This window comes from Lutjanus erythropterus, chromosome 19 (assembly GCF_056507025.1).
Source record: "Lutjanus erythropterus isolate fLutEry1 chromosome 19, fLutEry1.hap2, whole genome shotgun sequence".
NCBI lineage: Eukaryota > Metazoa > Chordata > Actinopteri > Lutjaniformes > Lutjanidae > Lutjanus > Lutjanus erythropterus.
In genome coordinates, this window is record NC_139335.1 from 24,471,064 (window position 1) to 24,492,361 (window position 21,298).

The following is a 21,298-nucleotide window of genomic DNA, read 5'->3' on the forward strand; positions in this document are numbered from 1 at the left end:
AGTGATGTTGTATAATTGGAGAAAATGTATTCTTGATTCCAGATTCTGTCTGGTGTGATTGGTATGCCTCTACGTTGGTGACAGCCATGGCCGGAGACATTATGTTTTTGGTTGTCCATCCGTCTGTCCCATTCTCGTGAACGCAGTATCTCAATAACGCTTCAACTGGACTCGAGGCTGCATTGATCAGAATTTCATGGTCAAAGGTCAACGTCACTTTGACATCATGACCATCCCGTTATCATGATGTCACAGTGACATCCACTTGAGCTGGTTAGATTTTGGGCCTCAAAAGGTCAAGGTCACTGTGACATCATGACCATCCCGTTATCATGATGTGACAGTGACATCCACTTAAGCTGGTTAGATTTTGGTCTTCATTCATCTAACCATTCATTCATCAAATGTCAAGGTCACTGTGACGTTACAAAACAGGTTTTTACATGTAACTCAAGAATTCATGCACTAGCCTAATAATGACAAAATTTCACACAAATATCTAATATGATAAAATACTGAAATGATGACATTTTCTCTATCAGTCTTCTCTGTAGTCTCTAAGTGAAGACAGTATGTTTCTCCCTGGAAATAATTCATTGGAATCATACATGTTATTATAGTGATTACTTGATACCTTTCATTAAATTCCTTCAGAGGCTTCACTACATACATTATATGAGTCTGGACAGATATGGATGTAAACTGCAACTTGACTGGTTTGCAGAGGCAAACAACCTGGAGGTGATAGTTCTAGTTTGAAGTGTGAATGTTGAACAAAATGATGCTGACAAAGCATTTCATATGCAAGTCTTTTTCTGGATATACAATCAAAATGGTTTTCTGGCTGTTTGGGGAATGAATGGAATATTTTCCCTTGAGTCAATTCCAATTATTGTACAAAATCAAAGGAAAGCAACACAAAAATAAAGAATACAGGATATCCCTATGAAAAAAATTGCAGTTGTAGTTGATGCAGTCCTTGATTCTCAAAAAAGCTCAGAAACATAACAAAATTAAGGCCTCAGACGACGATCATATCTCACCTGTTGACTGTAAACAGTGTTATCTGAAGCCAGACACTTATGGACTTTTAGTTTGTGTTATAATGCTACAAATGCCAAGGTCATGCTGCAAAAACAAAGGAATAAGGCGTCATTCATCCCAGCACCTTAAATGTGCGTAATGTATAATACTTCTGCATTGAAATGCCTAAAGACCACTTGACCTATGTTACATATTAAGCAGTAAGTTGATGCAAGGTATGTGGGTTTAATTTGGTCGCCTGTTGCTGTAACTTCCTGGGAAACACAGGGTACGTCAGAGAGTGAGGAAGGAAGTCTGTAAATGTAACTAAATGTGATCTTCCATGAACATGATTTCTGCTTGAGTGACGTCAGATAGATTTTCATCTGCAGCTGTGGTTGTTTAAGCGTCCATTGTGTGTAGTGATATTTAGGGGGATCTGTTGGCAGAATTTGGCAGGAATAGAATATAATGTTCAGAAATATGTTTTCATTAGTCTATCACATGAAAATAAGAATTGTTTTATTATTGTTGCTGGAGAATAATATGATATGATGCTCAGCAGCATCCTGATGCACTGGTATTCCTGGACCCATTGGATGAAATTGTCTCTTAATGCTGCTGTGCTACTATAGCGTGTTTGAACAGAGCACAAACTGCCCATTTGAAGATGTAAACAGTCGACTTCTCGCTTCTATCAACAAGTCATAGTCAGGACTGAGGCCTTCAATCACTGCTGAGTAAACACCACAAACCCACACACTGTACACACTCAAACACACACACACACACACGGTTTGGCATACATATAGACACACTGTATCTCATAGCATTTTGTGTAATTTCAGGGGAGACTCTGAGACTGAAAATATTTCTCTGGCTTTTTCCCCTATGTCTACTGTTGTTTGGAAAGGTTGCACTTTGATAATTGGTTGCAGAAGTCTGCTATATGCTGCGTTTAGATATTCAGGGGTCAGAAATACTGCAGCAAAAGATATACAAACTGTAAAAAGTCAGACCTCATCAATAGTTTTATCTGTGTTTAATGCAAACTGATGACACTCATGGGATTAATCATTCATATGTTATTGTATGTTATTGAAGTATTACATATATTTTGCTCCCAACAGATTAATTTCTTGTGAAGGACTTTGATCCACCTGATCACCAGCCTGTGTGACAGCAACATCCAGCAGGACTGTCGTCCGCCTGAAGCTGAAGCTTACAGTCTGCACAGACAGCACCGTGGGAGACACAGACAGCTACTGAAAACAGCCACAACCAGCAAATAAGTTCACCGCAGTGAAGGGCAGCCATGTTGATCATCTTAGCCTTCATCATCCTCTTCCATCTGGCTGCAGCCATCCTCCTTTTCGTTGCAACCATTCACAATGTGAGTATAAAGCGCTGACATAGTAAATTAGAAATGGACAACATGAAAAGTCCTCAAAAGTGAAGCCAAAGCACATCAATCACCCTCTGGTGGCTGGTGGCAGTATAAGTCATAAATCCTGGCTCCCCAGTGTTCAATCTAACTACATGTCAAATAAATTTTCCTCTAACATGGTTTCTATCATTATAGGCAGTTCTTATTACACTGATTTTTTCTCAGTTTTTCTCATCAGTGTGGTTATTAGTTATTTTATTTTTAAAAGGAATTTCATGCCATGACTGACACTTAAGCAACTGAGTTGACAAGCTGGTAAGAACCTGAAAACCAGCTCCAACTGCAGAGACTCTGGCTTCAGATGCCGTCCCCAGCGTGAGACAACAGTGCTCGCTTTTGGGATATTTTGGCTTTGGTTTTGTGAACTGGGAGGAAGTGGAGTCACATATTCCATTTTTATTTAAAGCCAGTGGTGTAAACCAAGAGTGAACATACAACAACATGGCAGTACAGGACAATTGAGTCATTTTAACCACTTCTGTGTCCCTCCCTGATGTAGGCGTGGTGGGTGGTGACACCACCCGGACGCGAGGTGATCTACTCTGACCTGTGGTACTCCTGTAACTCCACCTGCTTTCCAGTGGAGAACAGCCATACTGCTGATGCAGGTAAGACAGCGTGCAACGGTGTAGCCTACAGTATGTGTGTGTACCGTAGGTTTGTGTGTGTAACACCTGCTTTCGTCTCTCTCTGCAGCCTATCTGCAGGCCGTCCAGGCCACTATGATCCTGGCCACCATTTTATGTTGCGTCAGCTTCTTCGTCTTCATCCTCCAGCTCTTCAGGCTCCAGCAGGGAGAGAGATTCATTTTCACTGCTATCATCCAACTATTGGCCTGTGAGTAACACACACAAACATTTAACTTTTCAGTGCACCTTTGCAACTGCTGTTTTCACCTGTATCATTTATCTTTTGTTTTGCTGTGAGTTACCAAGTTTTGGAGATATCGGCCGTAGAGGTGTCTGCTTTCTGTCGAATCTAATGGGACTAAATGGCACTAAAGCTTGTGGTGGTCAAAGCGTCCAAAGAAAACACGTCTGAAAAACTCAGAAGCAAGCTCTCTTTCCAAAAAATCATATCCTGGTTGCTCAAGGTAATTCATTGATCTTCTTGTGAACAGTTTCATTTAGCAACTACTTTCTTTCTGCAGTATTATCTACCAGAACCACCACATTTCTACTAGAAAGAGAGTCGTTTCTGGAAATAGACCTTGGTGTTGAATCTTTCAAATGTATTTTTTTGCTCTTTGATCAACACAAGCCGACTGCCATGTACTTCAGTCATATTCGATAGACGGCACACATCACTATGGCTGATATCTCCAAAACCCACACCTAAATAATCTATATGGATAAACAGCACTACAGGCCAGAGTAAAAAATGTGTATTTTTGATTTTGTGGCAAACAGTCCCTTTAAAATTACTGTATAGGGCTTCAAAACATTATAAAGTAGGGGTAGTCTTTAGCTGTGTCAATAGTGGCAAATTAAAACTTTAAGAAATACGCCTATAGTGTCTCTGTCAGAGAGTTAGATGAGAAGATTGATATCTTTTTCATGTCTGTAAGGTAAACATGAAGCTAGAGCCAGCAGCCATTTAGCTAGGCTTAGCATAAAGACTGGATACAAGGTGAAGCAGCTAGTCTGGTTTATTGAGCTTTAGAGGTTGTGGTAAGTGGATTTTAATACCTTTGGGCAGACCCTGGTTAGCTGTTACCCCTGTTTACAATGTTTAGGGTAAGTTAAGCTAACCAGCTCTAGCCTTATATTTAACAGACAGATGGAGTGGGCAGAATGGTAATTGTGTGTCCAAAAGTAGGTGCAGCAGTCCAAATAGCAGGTTGGAGGCATACATGATATATGAGATAGGTTGAAGATAGGTTGAAATCCTATTTAGGGACATCCCGATACAACTTTTTCACTTCCGATACGATACCGATATCGATCCGATATGATATCAGCACGAATCATACATACTTTTATTACTTATTTTGTAGTGTGGAATGTTAGAAAAAGCTTGATCAAGTGATGTTACTCAAACAGAGAACAATAGTCAGCAACCAGAGTCACCTATGGATAGAAGTGCTGGAGCGGAAAATGGACTGCTTGTTGGAGCGCTTATATCGGAGATTTTAGATGCAGTCCAATAAAATCCGATACTTTTTTTGGCTGATATTGGACCGATATCCGATATCAATATCGGATTGGGACACCCATAATCCTATTTAATATATCATCTATGGTTGAAGCAAGTTGTTTTTATATTGTTCAATTTCAAGCCCCGATTTGCCTTAGCCAGGCATCATTTGGCAACAGTACCACTTTGAAAGGCTGATATTGGAAAAAACCCAGATGATGCCTCTAGTCTTGATCTTCTCATCTAACTTTATGCCAGAAAACAAACAAGTGTATTTCCAGAACTATTCCTTTAAGTTGCATTAAGTGGCTGCAGGAAACAGCTGGATCAATATTTCAGACTTAAAAATGGCATTCCTTCATCCATCAACTGTCAAATGTTATTTCCATCCTCCTCTCCCTTTCCTCCTCCCAGCTCTATGTGTGATGATCGCAGCGTCCATCTACACGGCTCAGAAGACGAGCTTTCATGTAGCCAGTCTTCAGGAAGGCTCATACGGCTCCTCCTACATCCTGGCCTGGATCAGCTTCCCCATGACTCTTATCAGCGGCCTCATGTACCTGGTGCTCAGGAAACGCAAATAGATGTGATTGCACAGGCCTGCAGCCATTTAAATATATAAACAGGAAGACTTGGACACAAATGCATAAAAGCTATACAGTTCCCCTCAACAAACTCTAGATTTTACAGTACCATTAGAGGTAAGAAAATGCACCAACGATCTGCAATTTCAAGCCTCAGGTTCAGAACCAGACAATTCACCAGTTGCATTCAGCAACACATTTTTTATCCACCTTATACACTCACAACTCCAAATAGTCGCACACTCTTCTACTTCCTAATTGTTCTCGCTGAATGTGCCAAAGATGCCACAATATGTTTCTGGAAACAAACTGAGAAAAACACCTTGATTCACATTTGATTTGCAATGCTTTTTCCCCACCTAGATAGATTTATTCAACGTCTGTGCAAAGGAAATTCAGAGATATTCTACTGAACACATTATACATGTTAGGCAATGGTTGCTGAAAAAATGTGAAAAACTGAGAACTGTGTGGTACTGAATTGTGGAGTTACCCACTGATTCTGCTGGGCACGCCACGTCTGTGCAATGGTTCTGATCTGTCCTCCACACGACTGCAGCCCCCAGCAGCAGCTTTCAGAGGCATTTCAGCAGCAGAGTGTTTTTCCCAGCTGATTATGTTTATTTGCTCAGATTTTGTTGATTAGATCCTCTTTCCTTGCTTTTTGTGCTTCTGCCATGGGCAAATAGGCTATGCAGTTTAGTTCTCTGTTGTCTGTTATGATGCTGAGTCAGCAAGGGGTCTTTTTATTAAAGCCTTACTCTAGTGAAAATCACATTTTTAATCTTGTTAATGTGTCCACGTGGTGCTTTTCGTGTTTTACAAGACACATCAGTAGCAAAATAAGCAGTAAACACCATGTTTGAGAATTTCTTGCTTTGAAATTGCAGTGAGCAAGGGCAGTCTAAAAAACAAATTCAACCAATCATTGAGGGGGAGGCGCTAAACCTAAGTCATCAGCAGTGATGTTCAGCACACAGGAGAAGCTGAATGTAGCTTGTTACTGTTATTAGCTTGCAAATGGCAGCAGTCAGCTCCGGCGCATGTGGCATAACTGTAATGGACCGCAGCCATACTTGGTGGAATCAAGCCTATAGACCATTTCTGTGTTCAGGATCAGGTTCTGGTAACTTTATTGATTCTGTCATTCCCTTCCAAATCAGCTGGCAATTACTACTCACTTAGGTTCCAACAACCTGACATGAAATACCATCCTGTTGCAGAGGAGTTGGTTCTCGAGCAAGTTTATCGATCACTGTCCTCTGGTTCTGGTGGCTCAAACATATACGTCTGTACAAGTCCAATAAAACTGCTAGACAGAGCATCCGTCTCCAAGGCTCTTCAGACAGTGGATTGGACACATCCCCAGCATTTCAGAGCATTTCATTATTTTGAAACGTAATTTTACATTCTTAGCGATTTTTGTAATCAGTCAAATTTGGCTAGGTGGCTGACAACACACGTCTCTGTGATGTGACCAACTCACTAAATAATTATTGCTTTACACAGACTTTAAATCACATTTAGGTCAAATCTATTCAATTCAAATGCAGACTGGCAACATGTGCCTCACTGCTCTGCACAAAAAAAGGCCCTGGAAGCTCCTTGCTACATTCAGCGAGAACCTGCCTTCACTACCCTTTCTACTTAGCCATTACACAGGCCGTGTGCAGTGTCCCAACATAATGATCGGTCTCCTTTTGTTGTTCCGTTGTTCTCTGCTTCCTACCAAGTCCATTCACAGGAACCTGTCTGAAACATCTAATCATGAAGGATGAAAGTTGAAGACAAGGGGGAAGATATGTCTTACTGGGACACAGGCCCCTGGACTTCTCAAAGGGTCCATACTTTTTTTTTTTTGTGAATCTATAGTCAATGGAATTTTTTTGTACATATTTGCTGTGTATGTATAGTTAAGGTAATTGCAAATAAACTTATTTCTAAGACTGAAATACTAAATTCCTAGATAAAAATAGAAGAAATAGGATCTTATGTTAACCATAGCTTACAGGAAGTGTAGTGAAGCAGTAGCTGAGGTATAATATGTAGGACTTTAACCCCTGTTGTTTGTATTTTTATGTTACTGACTTGTGTTTTAATGGTGAAAAAGGAACCAATGATGTGCTGTGATGTTTGGGATTTCAAATGACAACATAGAAACGTGCAAACTTGAAATAAGAATGAACATTTCTTTGTTATTGTCTTTTTTTTTTGTTCACAGCTTCACTGAGAAAATGACAAAAGCTATTTATTGTTGAAAACCACTGTTGTGTATTTTAGCAGGTGACCGAGGATGTATGAAGTAATTAAGTCTTGGCATGTTGTTCCCTCTCTGGCTGGGCTTCTGTTTATTTGGCCCAAAACTGAATCATCTCGATCACCCGTGTGCACATGTTACGCACTCGTGCTCTGGCATTTAACAACAATAAATGTGTTAATGTATTGTACCTGCTACCAATTCCTAGAATTATTTCCATCCACAGTCTTTGTGGAGATGTTTGATCCCACAGTAACTGTTTTTCTTCTCCTCTTTCTTGTTGTTGGTTTGGGGGTGAAACAGTTAAGACAGACCAGCTGGGTATTAAAGTCTGCAGCTGCTAGGACTTGAAACATTTAGAGGATGCAAATAATCTGGGTTGTTTTGTGATAGGAATATGTTCACTGGACCACAGAGCCCAGTGACTTACTATAATTTAGGGAAAGGACAGAAGTGAATAAACTGCTCTGCTATCTTGAGATGATACTTGAAAATGATCAAAACATACTGCAGGCCAAGATTGTGATGTTTGTTGTTTTGAAGTTGTCATCTTAAAAGTAAATAATAGCCTCCTGTTTGCATGCAAGTTTTTGTCTTTCAGCAAATCCCTTTAATTTTGTTTATATCGAGATGCAAAGTAAGTTATTGTAGTACAAAAGGTTAAAAAATAGATTTTTTTGCAAAACACTGTTTATCATAGATTATGTAAAGTTTGACTATATTTGGTTTAGCTGTGATCATTTCAAAACACCTAAATTTAGAATAAATCAAGTACTTGAACTTAAAGGAGGAATCTGTAATATATTTACTTGAGTAAATCATTAAATGGTAATAATATGTCCTTGGAGATTAACCGTGTCCTTAGAAATTAACCATGCTAAATTTAAATACTTGCTTCTATGACAATAAGCGCTGCTGTCCTTTGAAATTTGAATTCTAGCCATAATTTAATTAAATTTAACTAATTTGGTTCAAATTAACGTTGGATGTGAGTTTTGAGTTTTATAACGATGAAATTGAGCAACATGTTAAAGGAGTCTGGCAGACAGTCACTGAACTCAAACTGATCTTTAACTTTACCTTGACAGACAATTGACAGTTATAAACAACTGACATTTTAGGATTCGTCGTCGCTTGTTGTTGTCAAATTACAATGTTGCACTCATCTTGCGCTCCTGAAGTGTTCCTGCAGCCTGCCTGAGCTTCCTTGAGTCTGTATGTTAAATAGGATTTCAACTTATTTAATCTAAAGTCCACGGCTCAAACTCATTACTTGGATTGTGGGACTCATTTTTGAATGTGCATCTGATACATATTGCTCTTTTAAGTTCTGTGCGAACGTTATTACAGATACTCAGCAGAGACCACAGCAGTCACCTCAGAGTTATTAGAGCCGTCATTTGGAATTGGAAATGTTTTGATCTATGGTTGTGTTCATTTTCCTGTAGTGTGTTTTTCATGTCAGTGTAGAGTACTGTATCTTAGTCGAAGTAGAGCTATACAAATAACCATAGTGACAAATAATCAAATCAAAACTGTATTTATAGGGATTTTTTTAAACGTGTTTGGCAGTTGAAATATTTCTAATGCTTCATGAAGTATTAATTCTGCTTTGATTGAGAGTCTGTTTGAAGAACCTAACCAACAGTTTGTTTCCCTGCGTAGGATTCATTCAGACATTATAAATGTATGGTTCATATATGCTGTGTTAAATGGGAGTGTCTCTGCTTTGCTATTTCTATTTTAGGCAAATTAAATAAAAATTTGGTATTTATTTTTGCCTCTGTTGCAACAGCCATGCAGATTCTGTAACATGTAAGATATTACTGTGTTTTTCATGCATTCACGTCATCAAACTATAATGTCTGTCTGCTACTGACACCCAGTGGACTGATAGAAAACTACACAATGTGGGTGATAGTTTAAGGCAGTGGTGCCCAACCCTGGTCCTCAGGGACCCCTGTCATGCATGTTTTAGATGTTTCCCTGCTCCAACACACCTGATTCACATGATCAGCTCGTCATCACCTGACAACAGCCTGATCATTTGAATCAGGTGTGTTGGAGCAGAGAAACATCTAAAACATGCAGGACAGTGATCCCTGAGGACCAGGATTGGGCACCACTGGTTTAAGGGTTCCAGGCTATAGACGAATCCGGTGACCGCTTTGTGTGTTCTGCCATCTTGCAGCGCTGCCATTGCCGCGATGGCACATCATGTCCATCATTCTCAATGTTTCTGGTTGGGTCTAAAAGGAAACCCCAGATTTGCGAGACTTCCTCAAGTCTTTTCATTGTTTTAGTCAAAATGATCCTGCAGATCTGGGGTTCCCTTCTATACACCGTGTCTGCTGTTTCTTGTAAATAGTGACAGCATGGATAATTGGATTTACAGCGGCCCTCAGTGAAGGTGGTGAAGATGATGAAGTGGTGAAGGTTTTATTTTATTGATGTTATTCAAATGTTATATAGTAGTTAGATGTCGGTTGTGACAACAGCCAGAAATGGATAATTAAGAAGAGAAAAAACAGACCATCTTTAAGTGATGGAATACCATGTAACACATATTAAAAACATATATAGGAATTCACATTTTTCATCAGGTAGATTTTCAGGAACAAAGTTCCGTTCTGTTAATATTTTTGATCCATTATGACACATCGTGGTCAGCAAAGCTCTGTAGAGTCTCTGGCCTCAGATGATTCCGTCTGAGTTCTGGTTTTGTTTTTTTGTTTTTTTCCCAAAGTTGAAGTTTGGTACGACTGTTGGAGCAGCCAAACTGCACAGAGTCTTCCTGACTTCCTAGACATTGTTTTCAAAAGTAACGTTGCATAAAAAGTAAATGTAAAAATAGGAAATAATAATAAACTTCATATGATGGCTCAGATTCATTCACGCTAACTATAGTGAGCAGCAATGGCGGCTTGTTAACTTCCGGTACTTGGCTGGATTCGTCTATAGAATAGACTTTTACAAGCTCTTGAAAAGAATGAACCTGTCTCTGCTCGGTGAATCCTGCTGCTCTAATGTCAGAACAACAGATTGGGGAAAAAAGACTCATCTTCCCTGGTGCTTATTTTTTCCTCTGTCGCCCCCACTCATCTGATGTATATCTCAATAAATGTATTTTACAAGAAATAAATGTCCTTGTTGTGAGCCAAATCTGAAATTGAATCATTCATATTACCTGACCCATTTTACTACGAAGCCTCGCTGGGAAGGAAAAGAGATTGTGACGAGAATGAAAAAGAACATGACTGGAATTAAAACTGGCTGGGAGTGAGAACATATCTGAAGTTCTCTCTGATAAACCAGCTGAATTAAGGGCAAACTTGGTGAAGTTAGTGTAAAAGAAATGGTCTAATCACTGTGGGGTTTGTGAGAACATTGAAAATAACAGTGAGGTGGATACCAAGTGTCATGTTTTCCACTTAAGAAGATCACCAGTAGAGGATGTTGATGGTTGTATTATATGATTTTGATGCAGGTAGATAAAGAGTGTAACGGAGTGGGTGATAGTCTAGGATGTTCTGGATGAGTCGTTAAACAGGATCTGATATGTTGGACATTGGATCACAAATTCTGCCAGAGTATTCTTGAACCATATCACTCAGGCCTCTTATTCCCAGACCTTTTCAGCACACGTCGGAAATTTGGATACAGTCTGCCTGTGTGCAGGCATCAGTTAGGGATATGTGGTAAGTGTGGAGATGAAATGTGCAGTGGAAGAAACTATGTTTCCCACAGAGTAATCAGTGTGAAGGGAGTTGTGATGCAAGACAAGCAGACTGTCCAAAGACAGACGGAGATTGAAGTCATGAGAAGGCTATGAGGATTCAGGAAGGGCGAGAAATACAGATCAGGTAGGAAGCATGATGAGTTGCATTTTTGTAAAGGTGTGTCTTAAGTTTTGTGGCCATGGTGATCAACTGCGCTGCTGAGGCAGAAATAAAATCCTAGAAAATTTAAGTTGTTGATGCTCCGAGAAAGTTTTTGGGTTTTGTGGGGATTACTGGAGAGGAGGAGCAAACTAAAAATATTTATTTATTTTATATATTTATTTTTATTTATTTTTTGGAAATTTAGTTTAGGTATAAGAATATTTTTCAATTCAGTAATCAGCGGTAATACAACTTTTTGGATGCCAAAAAGTGAAGCTTTTATTTTGAAGGATCGTTCAGGAAGTAATAGCGTGTGGCTGCTGCTGGCGGAGTTTAAGTTAAGTTGAGTTGTAATGTTACTAGACAACATAACGGTTGTAATGAGGCATTCAAGCTAAAAATGATCGCACAGTCGTGACTATTTGTGAGTATTTTGGATATAGCTGTATAATAGCTACGTGTCAGCTTGCTTGCTAGTTATATCTTCGTTAGATACAGGAATATTCTGCTAAAAACATCCGCTAAATTGGCTAACGCTATTAGCAGTTAGCTTGTTTGCAGACCAGCAGCTTCCTCTTAAGAAACAATGAATTTATTAAGCATGAGCTGCTGCTGCTTGTTTTATCCAGTTCATTGGGCAACGTGAAATGCTGTCAACATGATACATTAGCTAGCAAGACGTGAGAGTGAATTTGTTAGTATTTAAGTAGACAGCATGTAAAGAAAACTGTGTTTTAGTGTTGGCTGATGAGTTGAAATAACTTCAGTGTTTCTTTTACATGGTGCCAAGGCAGATTTAACAAAAACTCAAATGTCCACATCACTCAGATTTGTATTGTGTTTAAGGCTGCGACTAATTATTATATTCATAGTTAATTAATCGGTCGATTGTTTTAGTCATTAATTGTTAAATAGTTGTTTGCCTATAAAAGGTCAGAAAAAGGTCAAAAATGTCGATTAGTATTTCCCAAGGCCCAAGATAACGTCCACAGAAACCTTATTTTTTTCCACAACATAAATATATTCAGTGTACTGTCAGAGAGGAGTCAAGAAACCAAAAAACATAAACATTCAAGAACCTGCAATCAGAGATTATTGACTTTTTCTTTTTTAATACTGAAGGTGATTAGTCGATCATAATAGTATGCGGTTAATTTCATATAGACACTGGTGAGAAAGTTTATTTTTTCATGGGATGTGTTGTAAAAATTGTCATGTAGTTGTAATTTAATTCAGCATATTAATGCAAGTCCACTTTTGAAGGCTTTTGTTGTTTAGTAGCATATACTGAAATGTAGAGTTTGCATTGTAAGTTGCTCTTAATCTGAATTTGCACATTTTTGTGTGTTTCAGAGCATTTGGCAACATTGCAAAGAAGTTAAGGACTTAATTACAGCACAGACGAAGCTTGGCGAAGAGGAACATATTAGACAATAGAGGTTGGACAAATAACTATTATGGCAATATATCACACTTTTTAAAACTTTGTGGACTCACTGATGCTTAGACACAACTCTATGACAAAAAAGTATAATATGATGCAGGGTTAGTTTAAAAAGTTAGTTTTATGTCTTACACTGATATCAGAACAGTAGAATACTGGCTTACAGTGAAGAATATATTTAGCAACAGTATGTATGTACCATGATATTGTTGAAACAGGAATCCATTAATGTGGAGGTAAATCACTGACATCAATAAAAGATGGATGACACATCTCCACTTCCTCCCACTGTACGAACCTGAAGACAAAATATCCTGGATTAGAGTGCTTCCATCTTGCACTGATGACGTTATTTGGAGCCAGAGTCTGTGCAGTAGTGATCAGCGTTGTAGCTGCAGAACTCAGTTGAACTCAGCTGTCAATAATATCTTGAAATGCCATTTTTTAAATCATCAAATAACTAACTAAAACCAAACTGATCAGAAAAATTAACACTTAAATAAACTCCAGTGTAATAAAAACTACCTAAAATGACAGAAACTATCTTTAGGAAAAAATGATTTGATGTGTACTTTGATCTTTTAGATTGGCCCATCTGCCAACTGTTTACACTAATGTTAGGGATTGTATTGTGGTCAGTCATCATGGTTATACATTTCTATGTACAGTCTGTGAGGGAAACAAAACTTACGGTGGCTGCAGTTATTGCCAGGTTTCAGCCTTCCAATTGTCTTTGATGAGTTGCGGACAAAGCCAGCCACCCCCCTCACTTTGCACATTGTCTTATGACCCCTCACGTTCTACCATCACCATTCCATCCCTCACCATTTAACCACTGCAGGTTAAATAAAGTATGGCAAATACTCAAGATCCAACTCATGGTTCCAAGAAGCTCAAAAGACCAGCTCACAAGAAAGAGACTCCTTCCATCAAATCCAAGAAGGGCAAACATTTGCTTCGGAAGCCCAGTAATGCATCAAGATTTCGAGTGAACATTGGATCAGCAGGTGGGAGGTGGCGTGCACTGAAAGCACAAATGGGATTGAGGTCTGATGCAGAAGTCGCCCTGTATCTTCTGGATGTGTGAGTTAACCGCCGACAGCTTCACGCTTGCAGAACAGCTTCATAAATGTTTGGCTTACAGTAGTGGCTGACAGTTTGACCTCTAATATGATCTACCGGCATGGACCTGCTTTTGTTTGTTTGATTCTGCATGGCTTGCTGCAAATGCAGCATGTGGTTTTCAGCATGACTGGTGTGAATCCCTGGCATTAGAGGCGGGTGATATGACCTAAACTTTCAGTCACAGTTTATTTTTCATATGCCGTTGGTATTATAACACGGTATTGCAAAAATAATAAGAGATGCTGCACTCAGCAGCTCTTTTTTCACTTAATTGTTGATGTGAGAACACACCTACTGAAAGAAAACAATGACAAAAACAGATGTGATGACTCTAACTGGTCAACAGAGGGAACTAGTTGCCTGATGCTAAATGTCAGCAAATAGAAAATGTTTTGCATTGTTCTGCTGCCTGTTTAATCCAGTCTGTTGCTATAGAATGCTAAATAAATACACCTAAACTATAGGTTATTTGTGCAGCTATCTGTCTCAGTAAAGCCTTGAGAAGGAATATGCGTTTTGCTTAAGATAGCACAATGTATAAAACTCTTAAGGTTGAATTTAGCTATAAACCTCATATAAATGTGCTTGACAGGCATTTCAGAGATGAAATGAAGGTTTGGGAACAAGAATTGAGTCTCTGGATGCCGGAATGCAAGCTGTACTCTGTTACTTGCTTTGCTTTATTGCTGACCCTGAGGAAGTTTCTCTTTTTCTTTTACTGCTGCTGCAGTACATTTGTCTTCTTTGCACTCAACTGCTTGTACAACTTAATGAAATGTGTTGTGTGATGCTTCTGCAAGTGATTTATCAAGATTGAAATGCTCCTTTTGCACACCTTGCTTTCTGGCATGTAGCTGCTATGGTTGTACTCTATACTGCAGTAGCTCCTCTGGTTATCACACCATATTTTACCATTTCTCTTTACAGCAGGCTGCACCAAGTGTAGTTGCATGCATTTATGTGATGTGTCATGGTATATGTCATGTATTTTACCTTATTGTTTAGCGATTTTGGCTAGCTACAGCTACTGTGCAAGCAGTGCGAGTATCAGTTTATTTGAATCAACCTTATACAACCATTGTGAAACTACTGTGCTCATACATGTGTTGTATTTAGTGTTATACCTCAGGCTTATACTTCAGATTGTAGTATGTAAAAATGAAATTAGGTGAAATGCGATGTCGGCTCTGTTCTGGTTCTTGTGTGTAATGAGTCATTTGTGCATTTTGCTGATAGCTTTAATGTCACATAATCTACAACACTTGTTATGTTGATTAGCAGATTAGTTTCTTCTACACACCAAGTGTTGTTACACCCCAGTTGCCTCCGGTTCTTCCACATTCAAAACACTATAACACTGCTTGCCATGACAAATAGACAGGGCTCTGTAGAGAAAAAAAGATGACGTTCAGTTAATGTTTTATGTTGCTACATTTGACAGATGTAAGTTTTTTTTCTTCATGAAAACAGATGCATCATTCTTGCTTTGCTCAGTGTGACATATTTCCATGAATAACTGTACAGGTACCAAGATAAAAAGGGTGAATTTTTTGAAACCCCTCAGTGCAGAGAAAATGAATCCTGACTCTTCGTCTGTACGTTTGTCTGTATGTATGAAGAATGAAGAATGGGATGCCTTCCGTGTCACGTTCCCCTGGACGCAGTGATAAAAAGATTAAGTTCTCCCAATCTGAGGTAAGAGACAATATTGTGCGATTATTAAAAGTATAGTCTTGCATATGCACATGCATATACTGTATTATAAAAATGTATTTGCAGTTAGCTCTGTCATATGCCTGCATGTATTTTTACTTTTTGTGTGTGTGTGTGTGTGTGCGCGCCCACAGGTGCAGTCTCTGATAGATCAGGAGGTTCACAGTGCAGCGAAAAAAAATGAAACAAAGTTACAGAGGTTAATAGAAACTATTCAACAGCAGGATCATGGAAATGAAAGCTTCATCCAAAAACTGGAGGTTGGTGCACACATATTAAACTCACTGACTGATGACAGGACCCGACATATTCACCGCCTCTCTTTGTTCTTTGAACTTGTTTTGTTCCGTCTTTTCTTAATTTCTTCATTCCTTAATTTCATCAAGCTGTTTTAAAATCAGTCTCTTGCCTTTTTGTTTTTTTCCCTCCCCTTGGCCCTTTCTGAATTTGACAGCTGCTGGTAAATCTTTTAAGAATCCATATTTCTGCTGTCTAGTTTCATCCATTGTTCATTGTTCCTCCTCAGTTTTTCCCCCCATTAGAATTAGAATTGTGCACAGATGCTTACAATCTTAACATTCATATTTTTGTCATCCTGCTATTTCTTATCTCTTAAAAGCAAACATGAAATAGAATAAGAATAACTTAAACCCAATAAATCTTTACAGAGTGTTCCTCTTTTCTTCAGGCTCGAATTAACAGGTTAACCAAGAGAGCTGAAGCAGCTTTTGCCTGCATGACAACGAAAGAGGAAAAGGTATGATGCAGGCAAATGCACATACACATGAATGCATGTGAATTGTGTGTAAAAACATTACAAATTTATAAATCAAAATGTTTGACTTTTAGAACCCGCTGCCATCCCATGTTAATGTTGGCACCGTCAGGTATGTAGAACCAATTTTAGTAGTCCTCAGTGAAGGTCATGGAGGCCCTGATGGGAATTTGTGTCTTTGATTTATTTGCATTTTATCAGTTTTTGATTTGATTTGCTGTCCAACTCTGCAGGCAAGACTCTGACAATGAACCCATGGAAACCGTGTCACAAAGTAAGATCCCAACAAGCCTTTGTGCACTAATGAGTATTTGCATTTGTGGGTCACATGAGTGTTTATTCCATGCTTTTTTTATGCTTCTGTAGACGAAAAGAGCAGTGAATACATGGACAAGAGTGGGGAGCTCTTTCAAATGATGGTAAATATGTACTTCATTCCTTCTTTCTGGGTTTGTCACTTAGTTTTTGTGTTTGAAATAGTACTTTAAAAGTGATGGGGAAACTGTTGTTATATAAGCCAAGTATCGCTCTCTGCAAACCAACCAAACTGGAAATACAGTGCACACTTACACTGATATTGACCTTAAGCTTTCATGCTGGTGCCCCTCTCTACTTTTCCACACTGGGGTCTTGTGGACTGGTATGTGCTGTACACTGAGTATCAATAAGTGCCTCATACAACCCTACATCAGTTAGTCCTGACTATGATTGGCCCGTTTCTATCCAGGAAACCACAAAGAGGGCAGTAAAGAAGATGCATGCTGATGATGAAGGTAAAATGGTTTTATATGTACAAGCAGATATTTAAATCCCATAAGTTTAAACTGTGTTAAATGTATGCTGAATGTAGCAAGCAGCAAGAAAAACTGACATGATAAGCTTTTATAATGAACCAAATTAAATAATATGAGTCAGTGAGTACATGAATAAGTGACTTCTCTTTCCTGTCCCTTCTTCTGTAACTTGTCATTGTACTTAATCCGTTTTAAGCTTTGACGGCTGCCGTGGCAGATTTAAGTAAGCAGTTGCCTCCTCCAGTTCCTCCTCCTCATGGCTCTCCTAAGAAGGTAGGAAGCTTTGATATTTGTTATATAATTTTCTAAACATACCATGGATTAATATGTTTATTATTATGTGTAACTAATGGCAAGCTACTCAAACAAGGAAAAAAAAAAATGTTTCCATAAAATCCTATGTCACTTAGTTTTTTTATTCTCATTGTTCATGTTTATTTTGCGTCTTGCCTCCATTCATTCATTTTTATTTTCCACACTGTTGTCTAATTCAGGAACTCTTGAGCATCATAAAGAAAGAGCCAGATGATGAGCAGGAAGATGAAAGCCATGTTGAGGAGTCTAAGCAGTTTGAGGAGGCAGAACCTGGGCCGGTGAAAAAAGAATGTCTCTCCCCTGACAACAGTAACCGTCCCAGTCACTCAGACTCAAACCAGGTAAAACACACATTCATGCTAACTCGCAGCACTATTTGACTTGAGTGTTTGCTACTAACAATAACCTCCACTGTCACAGTCCTCACTTCCAAAGGACAAACCCGTGTATCCTCCTCTTCCGCCCACTACTTTCCCCTCCGTCCTCAACATGGAAGCGGCCTCGTACAACATCCCCCAGAAACCGGAGGTACATCTGGCTCTCATCAGGAATCCCCCTAGCCTCTCTGTGCTCTGGAACGTGAAGGAGATAGACCCTTCTGCGCCTCCCATGGATGGATACAGGTGAGAAGCAGTGTGTTGAGTATGTTGCAATAAAGTCTGCGGGGTCCCTCTTGCTCAGACCACACCCGTATTAGATCTCAGCCTTCAGTTTAATCTCAGCTACACAACACTGAAGTTTAGTGACTATGTCTTGCAGTCCGTTCTGACACTGTCACTTTGACAAAATCTGTCCACAGACATATAAACACTTGGTGAACTACTCAGAACTACTTTTGTGGTAGATCCTGCTCTGGTAGATGTCATTTTGGCACAGTTACACACAGCCACACACACACACGTACGCCCGCACAGACTCACAAGAGGAAAACAACGCCACACTGAAAAAAAGACTAAGTTTGGGAAATCTGCAACAGATTTTTGTCTGTTTTTTCACTCAAACCTTTAAAGTTTTGAAAAAGTTGGACCACCTGCTAATTATTTGTTAAGAAAATTTAGTTCTAATTTTTTTGATAAACTTGAGTTTTAGAATCCCCCCAAAACTATTAAATTAAGTAAAAATGACTAATGGGTAATATTTTAATATTTTCAATTAAAACCATTTAATTTTCAGGCACCCAAATAGTGACAAATGAGTTTCACAGCTCAGTGTGACTCAATTTTGAAATGCATTTTTTTAAGTTTGTAAAACTCAAAGGGTTGGAAAAGCTTTTTTTGTTTAGTTTAATTCAGATTTAAAGAGATTACATTTGCCTCAAAACTCCAAAATCTATTGCAGTAAGTTGCCTTGAAATTATGAGTTCAACTCAACTAGAGCTGACACCAGTGATTATTTTAATAGTCAGTGAATTGGTTGATTATTTTCTTTATTAATCTATTAATAATTGTGTTTTTTATAAATGTCAGAAAATGGTGAAAAATATTTATCAATGTTCCCCAGAGTCTAAGATGATGTCCTCAAATGTCTTGTTTTGGTCACAACCCAAGGATATTCAGTTTACTGTCATAGAGGAGTAAAGAAACCAAAAAATACTCACATTTAAGAAACTGAAATCAGAGAGAGAGAATCAGGTCACTAATTGTTGCTGTGTTCAGTTAATTCTATAAATCAACATTAACTGGACCAACTAAAAACCAGCTGTGATGAAAAGTTCTTGTTCAGCTTATTGTTAATCAGTACAAGTTGGTGGCTACAATCAGTATTGATTTTTTCTTAGGATCTGAGATATCAAGACAACATCTGGAACATCTGAATTAAATGTAATGTTGCCATCATCGCCGTGCTCAGGAGACAAGCAGCCACTCTGAACTGTTCGATTTCAGGAGTTATGTCTTTCCACACATGTGTCTCAGGAATATTACACTATACTGCTTATGTCACCATCTGACCACCAGATGGGGGCAGAGTTCAGCCTGTCAGTGGTTTTCCACGTTATGCTTATTTTGCCCCTTCTCTTTTCCTTCTCTCTCCCCGCTGCAGCGTCTACATGGCCATGGAAAAGGTCAAGGGCAGTGGCGTTTTCCCAAAATGGAAAATCATTGGTGAGGTGAAGGCCATCCCTCTGCCCATATGTGTGATGATCCACAAGTACAAGCCCGGGTACAAGGTGTGTGTCGCTGTGGTGGGCAAAGACAAGTTTGGCCGGTACGGACCTTACAGTAAAGTTGTAAGTGCAGCGATACCTGAGTAGTCAGGAGGAGGATATGGGCTCAAGAGAAGGACGACACAGGCGACTACTGAGATTTTCCCACTCTTCACATGTTTTTACTGAAGTTGTTAAGTTGTAATGACAAAACAGAACTAATTTTTAGTTTTTACTATGAAATAACACAGAATGGAATGGCACCCAAATGAAGCTTCACTTCATCTGTGGTGCCCTCCAGCAGTGATTACTTTCCAATGGAAGCAGCTTTTGTAACACAATATTTTTGTTTATTCTGCTTCTAGGAAGGACACACACACACTCAGGTGCTTATAAGTCAAAACTTGTTATTTCATAAAAGGTCATCTCACAATATGTTATTACTGTAAACAGAATGTTGTTTTTTGTTTGTTTGTTTGTTTGTTTCTCATGACCTAATAAAGTTGACAAAGTTTAAATGTATGCTTACTATAATTTTTGAATATTTGTCATTGGACAATAAAATACGAAAAGTAAATGAAAAAAGTGCCATTATTGTTTTTAATTTCTTTAAAAATTTTAAATATTTCTATTTGTTTTTACATTATTTTTATATTTATCTTTATTATATACTGAGTTTTAGACAGAGTTTGAATTATTACTGCTGATAGGAGCACTTTGCCGTCATCAACCAGGGGTAAATATGCTTATATCACTGTGTACATCATAGTCACTGCCTTGGAATCTGCTCAGTACTACTGATCAACTTAACAAGCAGCAGATGGAAACCCTTCTGAAAACCCTTTTTTGAATTAAAGGCTTGTCGAGGGTTCTTTGTATGACTAAGGGTTCCATTAAGAACCCTTTTCATCCAAAGAACAATGTTTTTAGTCATCGGGTTCGTCCAGTGTTCTTTGAACCATAGTATAAAAGGGTTCTTGGAAGAACCTCTGGGTGAATTCTAGATAAAGCCCTTGCAATGTAAAACTGTTCTCTGCAGAACCCCCTCAGTGTGTTCCAGATAAAACCCCATGGAATATAAAAAGGTTCTCCGTAGAACCTCCTAGGTGAGGTTGAGATAAAACCATTGAAACGTTAAAAGGTTCTCTGTAGAACCCCCTCAGTGTGTTGTAGATAAAGCCCATGGAATATAAAGCGGTAACTCGGTAGAACCCCCTCTGTGTGTTCTAGATTAAACCCTTGGAATAAAAATGTTTCTCCAGAGAACCCCCTGAGTGTGGTCTAGATAAAACCTTTGGAATATGATGATGGTTCTGGATGGAACCATTACACCACAGAAGGGTTCTTTGTAGAATCTCTCATTGGGGGTTCTGGGTAGAACCTTTGACAGATGGTTGTAGGTATAACCCTTTATGTTGGGTTCGAGGTGGAACATTTAACAGGAAACAAAATGGTTCTCCTATGGGGACAAGTTGAAAAACATTTACAGCTACAGAGGAAGTAGATCCAGTTGTTGCCCTCTCCAGCGCATTTAGGACATTTTGGACAAATGACATCAGTGACATCACTCCTCCTCGTCCAATACAATACAGTGCTCTTATATTAGCTCCCCAGTGCTAGTTCATGAGATCTGGTGTGTAGAAGTATTATCACCACATAGA

General features: G+C 38.8%; 2 protein-coding genes across 2 annotated transcripts; both read left to right on the forward strand.

Annotated features, from left to right (window-relative positions):
* Positions 1 to 2,132: 2,132 nt before the first annotated feature.
* On the forward strand, positions 2,133 to 6,109 carry emp2 (epithelial membrane protein 2). Its single transcript, XM_084744015.1, has 4 exons — positions 2,133 to 2,416; positions 2,970 to 3,078; positions 3,167 to 3,307; positions 5,021 to 6,109. Exons 1-4 carry the CDS (start codon positions 2,339 to 2,341, stop codon positions 5,188 to 5,190), a joined length of 498 nt encoding a protein of 165 aa, XP_084600141.1. The 5' UTR covers positions 2,133 to 2,338; the 3' UTR covers positions 5,191 to 6,109.
* Positions 6,110 to 11,666: 5,557 nt separating this feature from the next.
* Positions 11,667 to 20,225, forward strand: atf7ip2 (activating transcription factor 7 interacting protein 2). Its single transcript, XM_084744207.1, has 14 exons — positions 11,667 to 11,752; positions 12,682 to 12,767; positions 13,614 to 13,855; positions 15,517 to 15,592; positions 15,745 to 15,870; positions 16,299 to 16,367; positions 16,460 to 16,516; positions 16,599 to 16,659; positions 16,752 to 16,804; positions 17,113 to 17,158; positions 17,376 to 17,452; positions 17,674 to 17,835; positions 17,915 to 18,117; positions 19,535 to 20,225. The coding sequence occupies exons 3-14, from the start codon at positions 13,626 to 13,628 to the stop codon at positions 19,743 to 19,745; spliced, it is 1,371 nt and encodes a 456-aa protein (XP_084600333.1). The 5' UTR covers positions 11,667 to 11,752; positions 12,682 to 12,767; positions 13,614 to 13,625; the 3' UTR covers positions 19,746 to 20,225.
* The last annotated feature ends 1,073 nt before the right edge of the window (positions 20,226 to 21,298 follow it).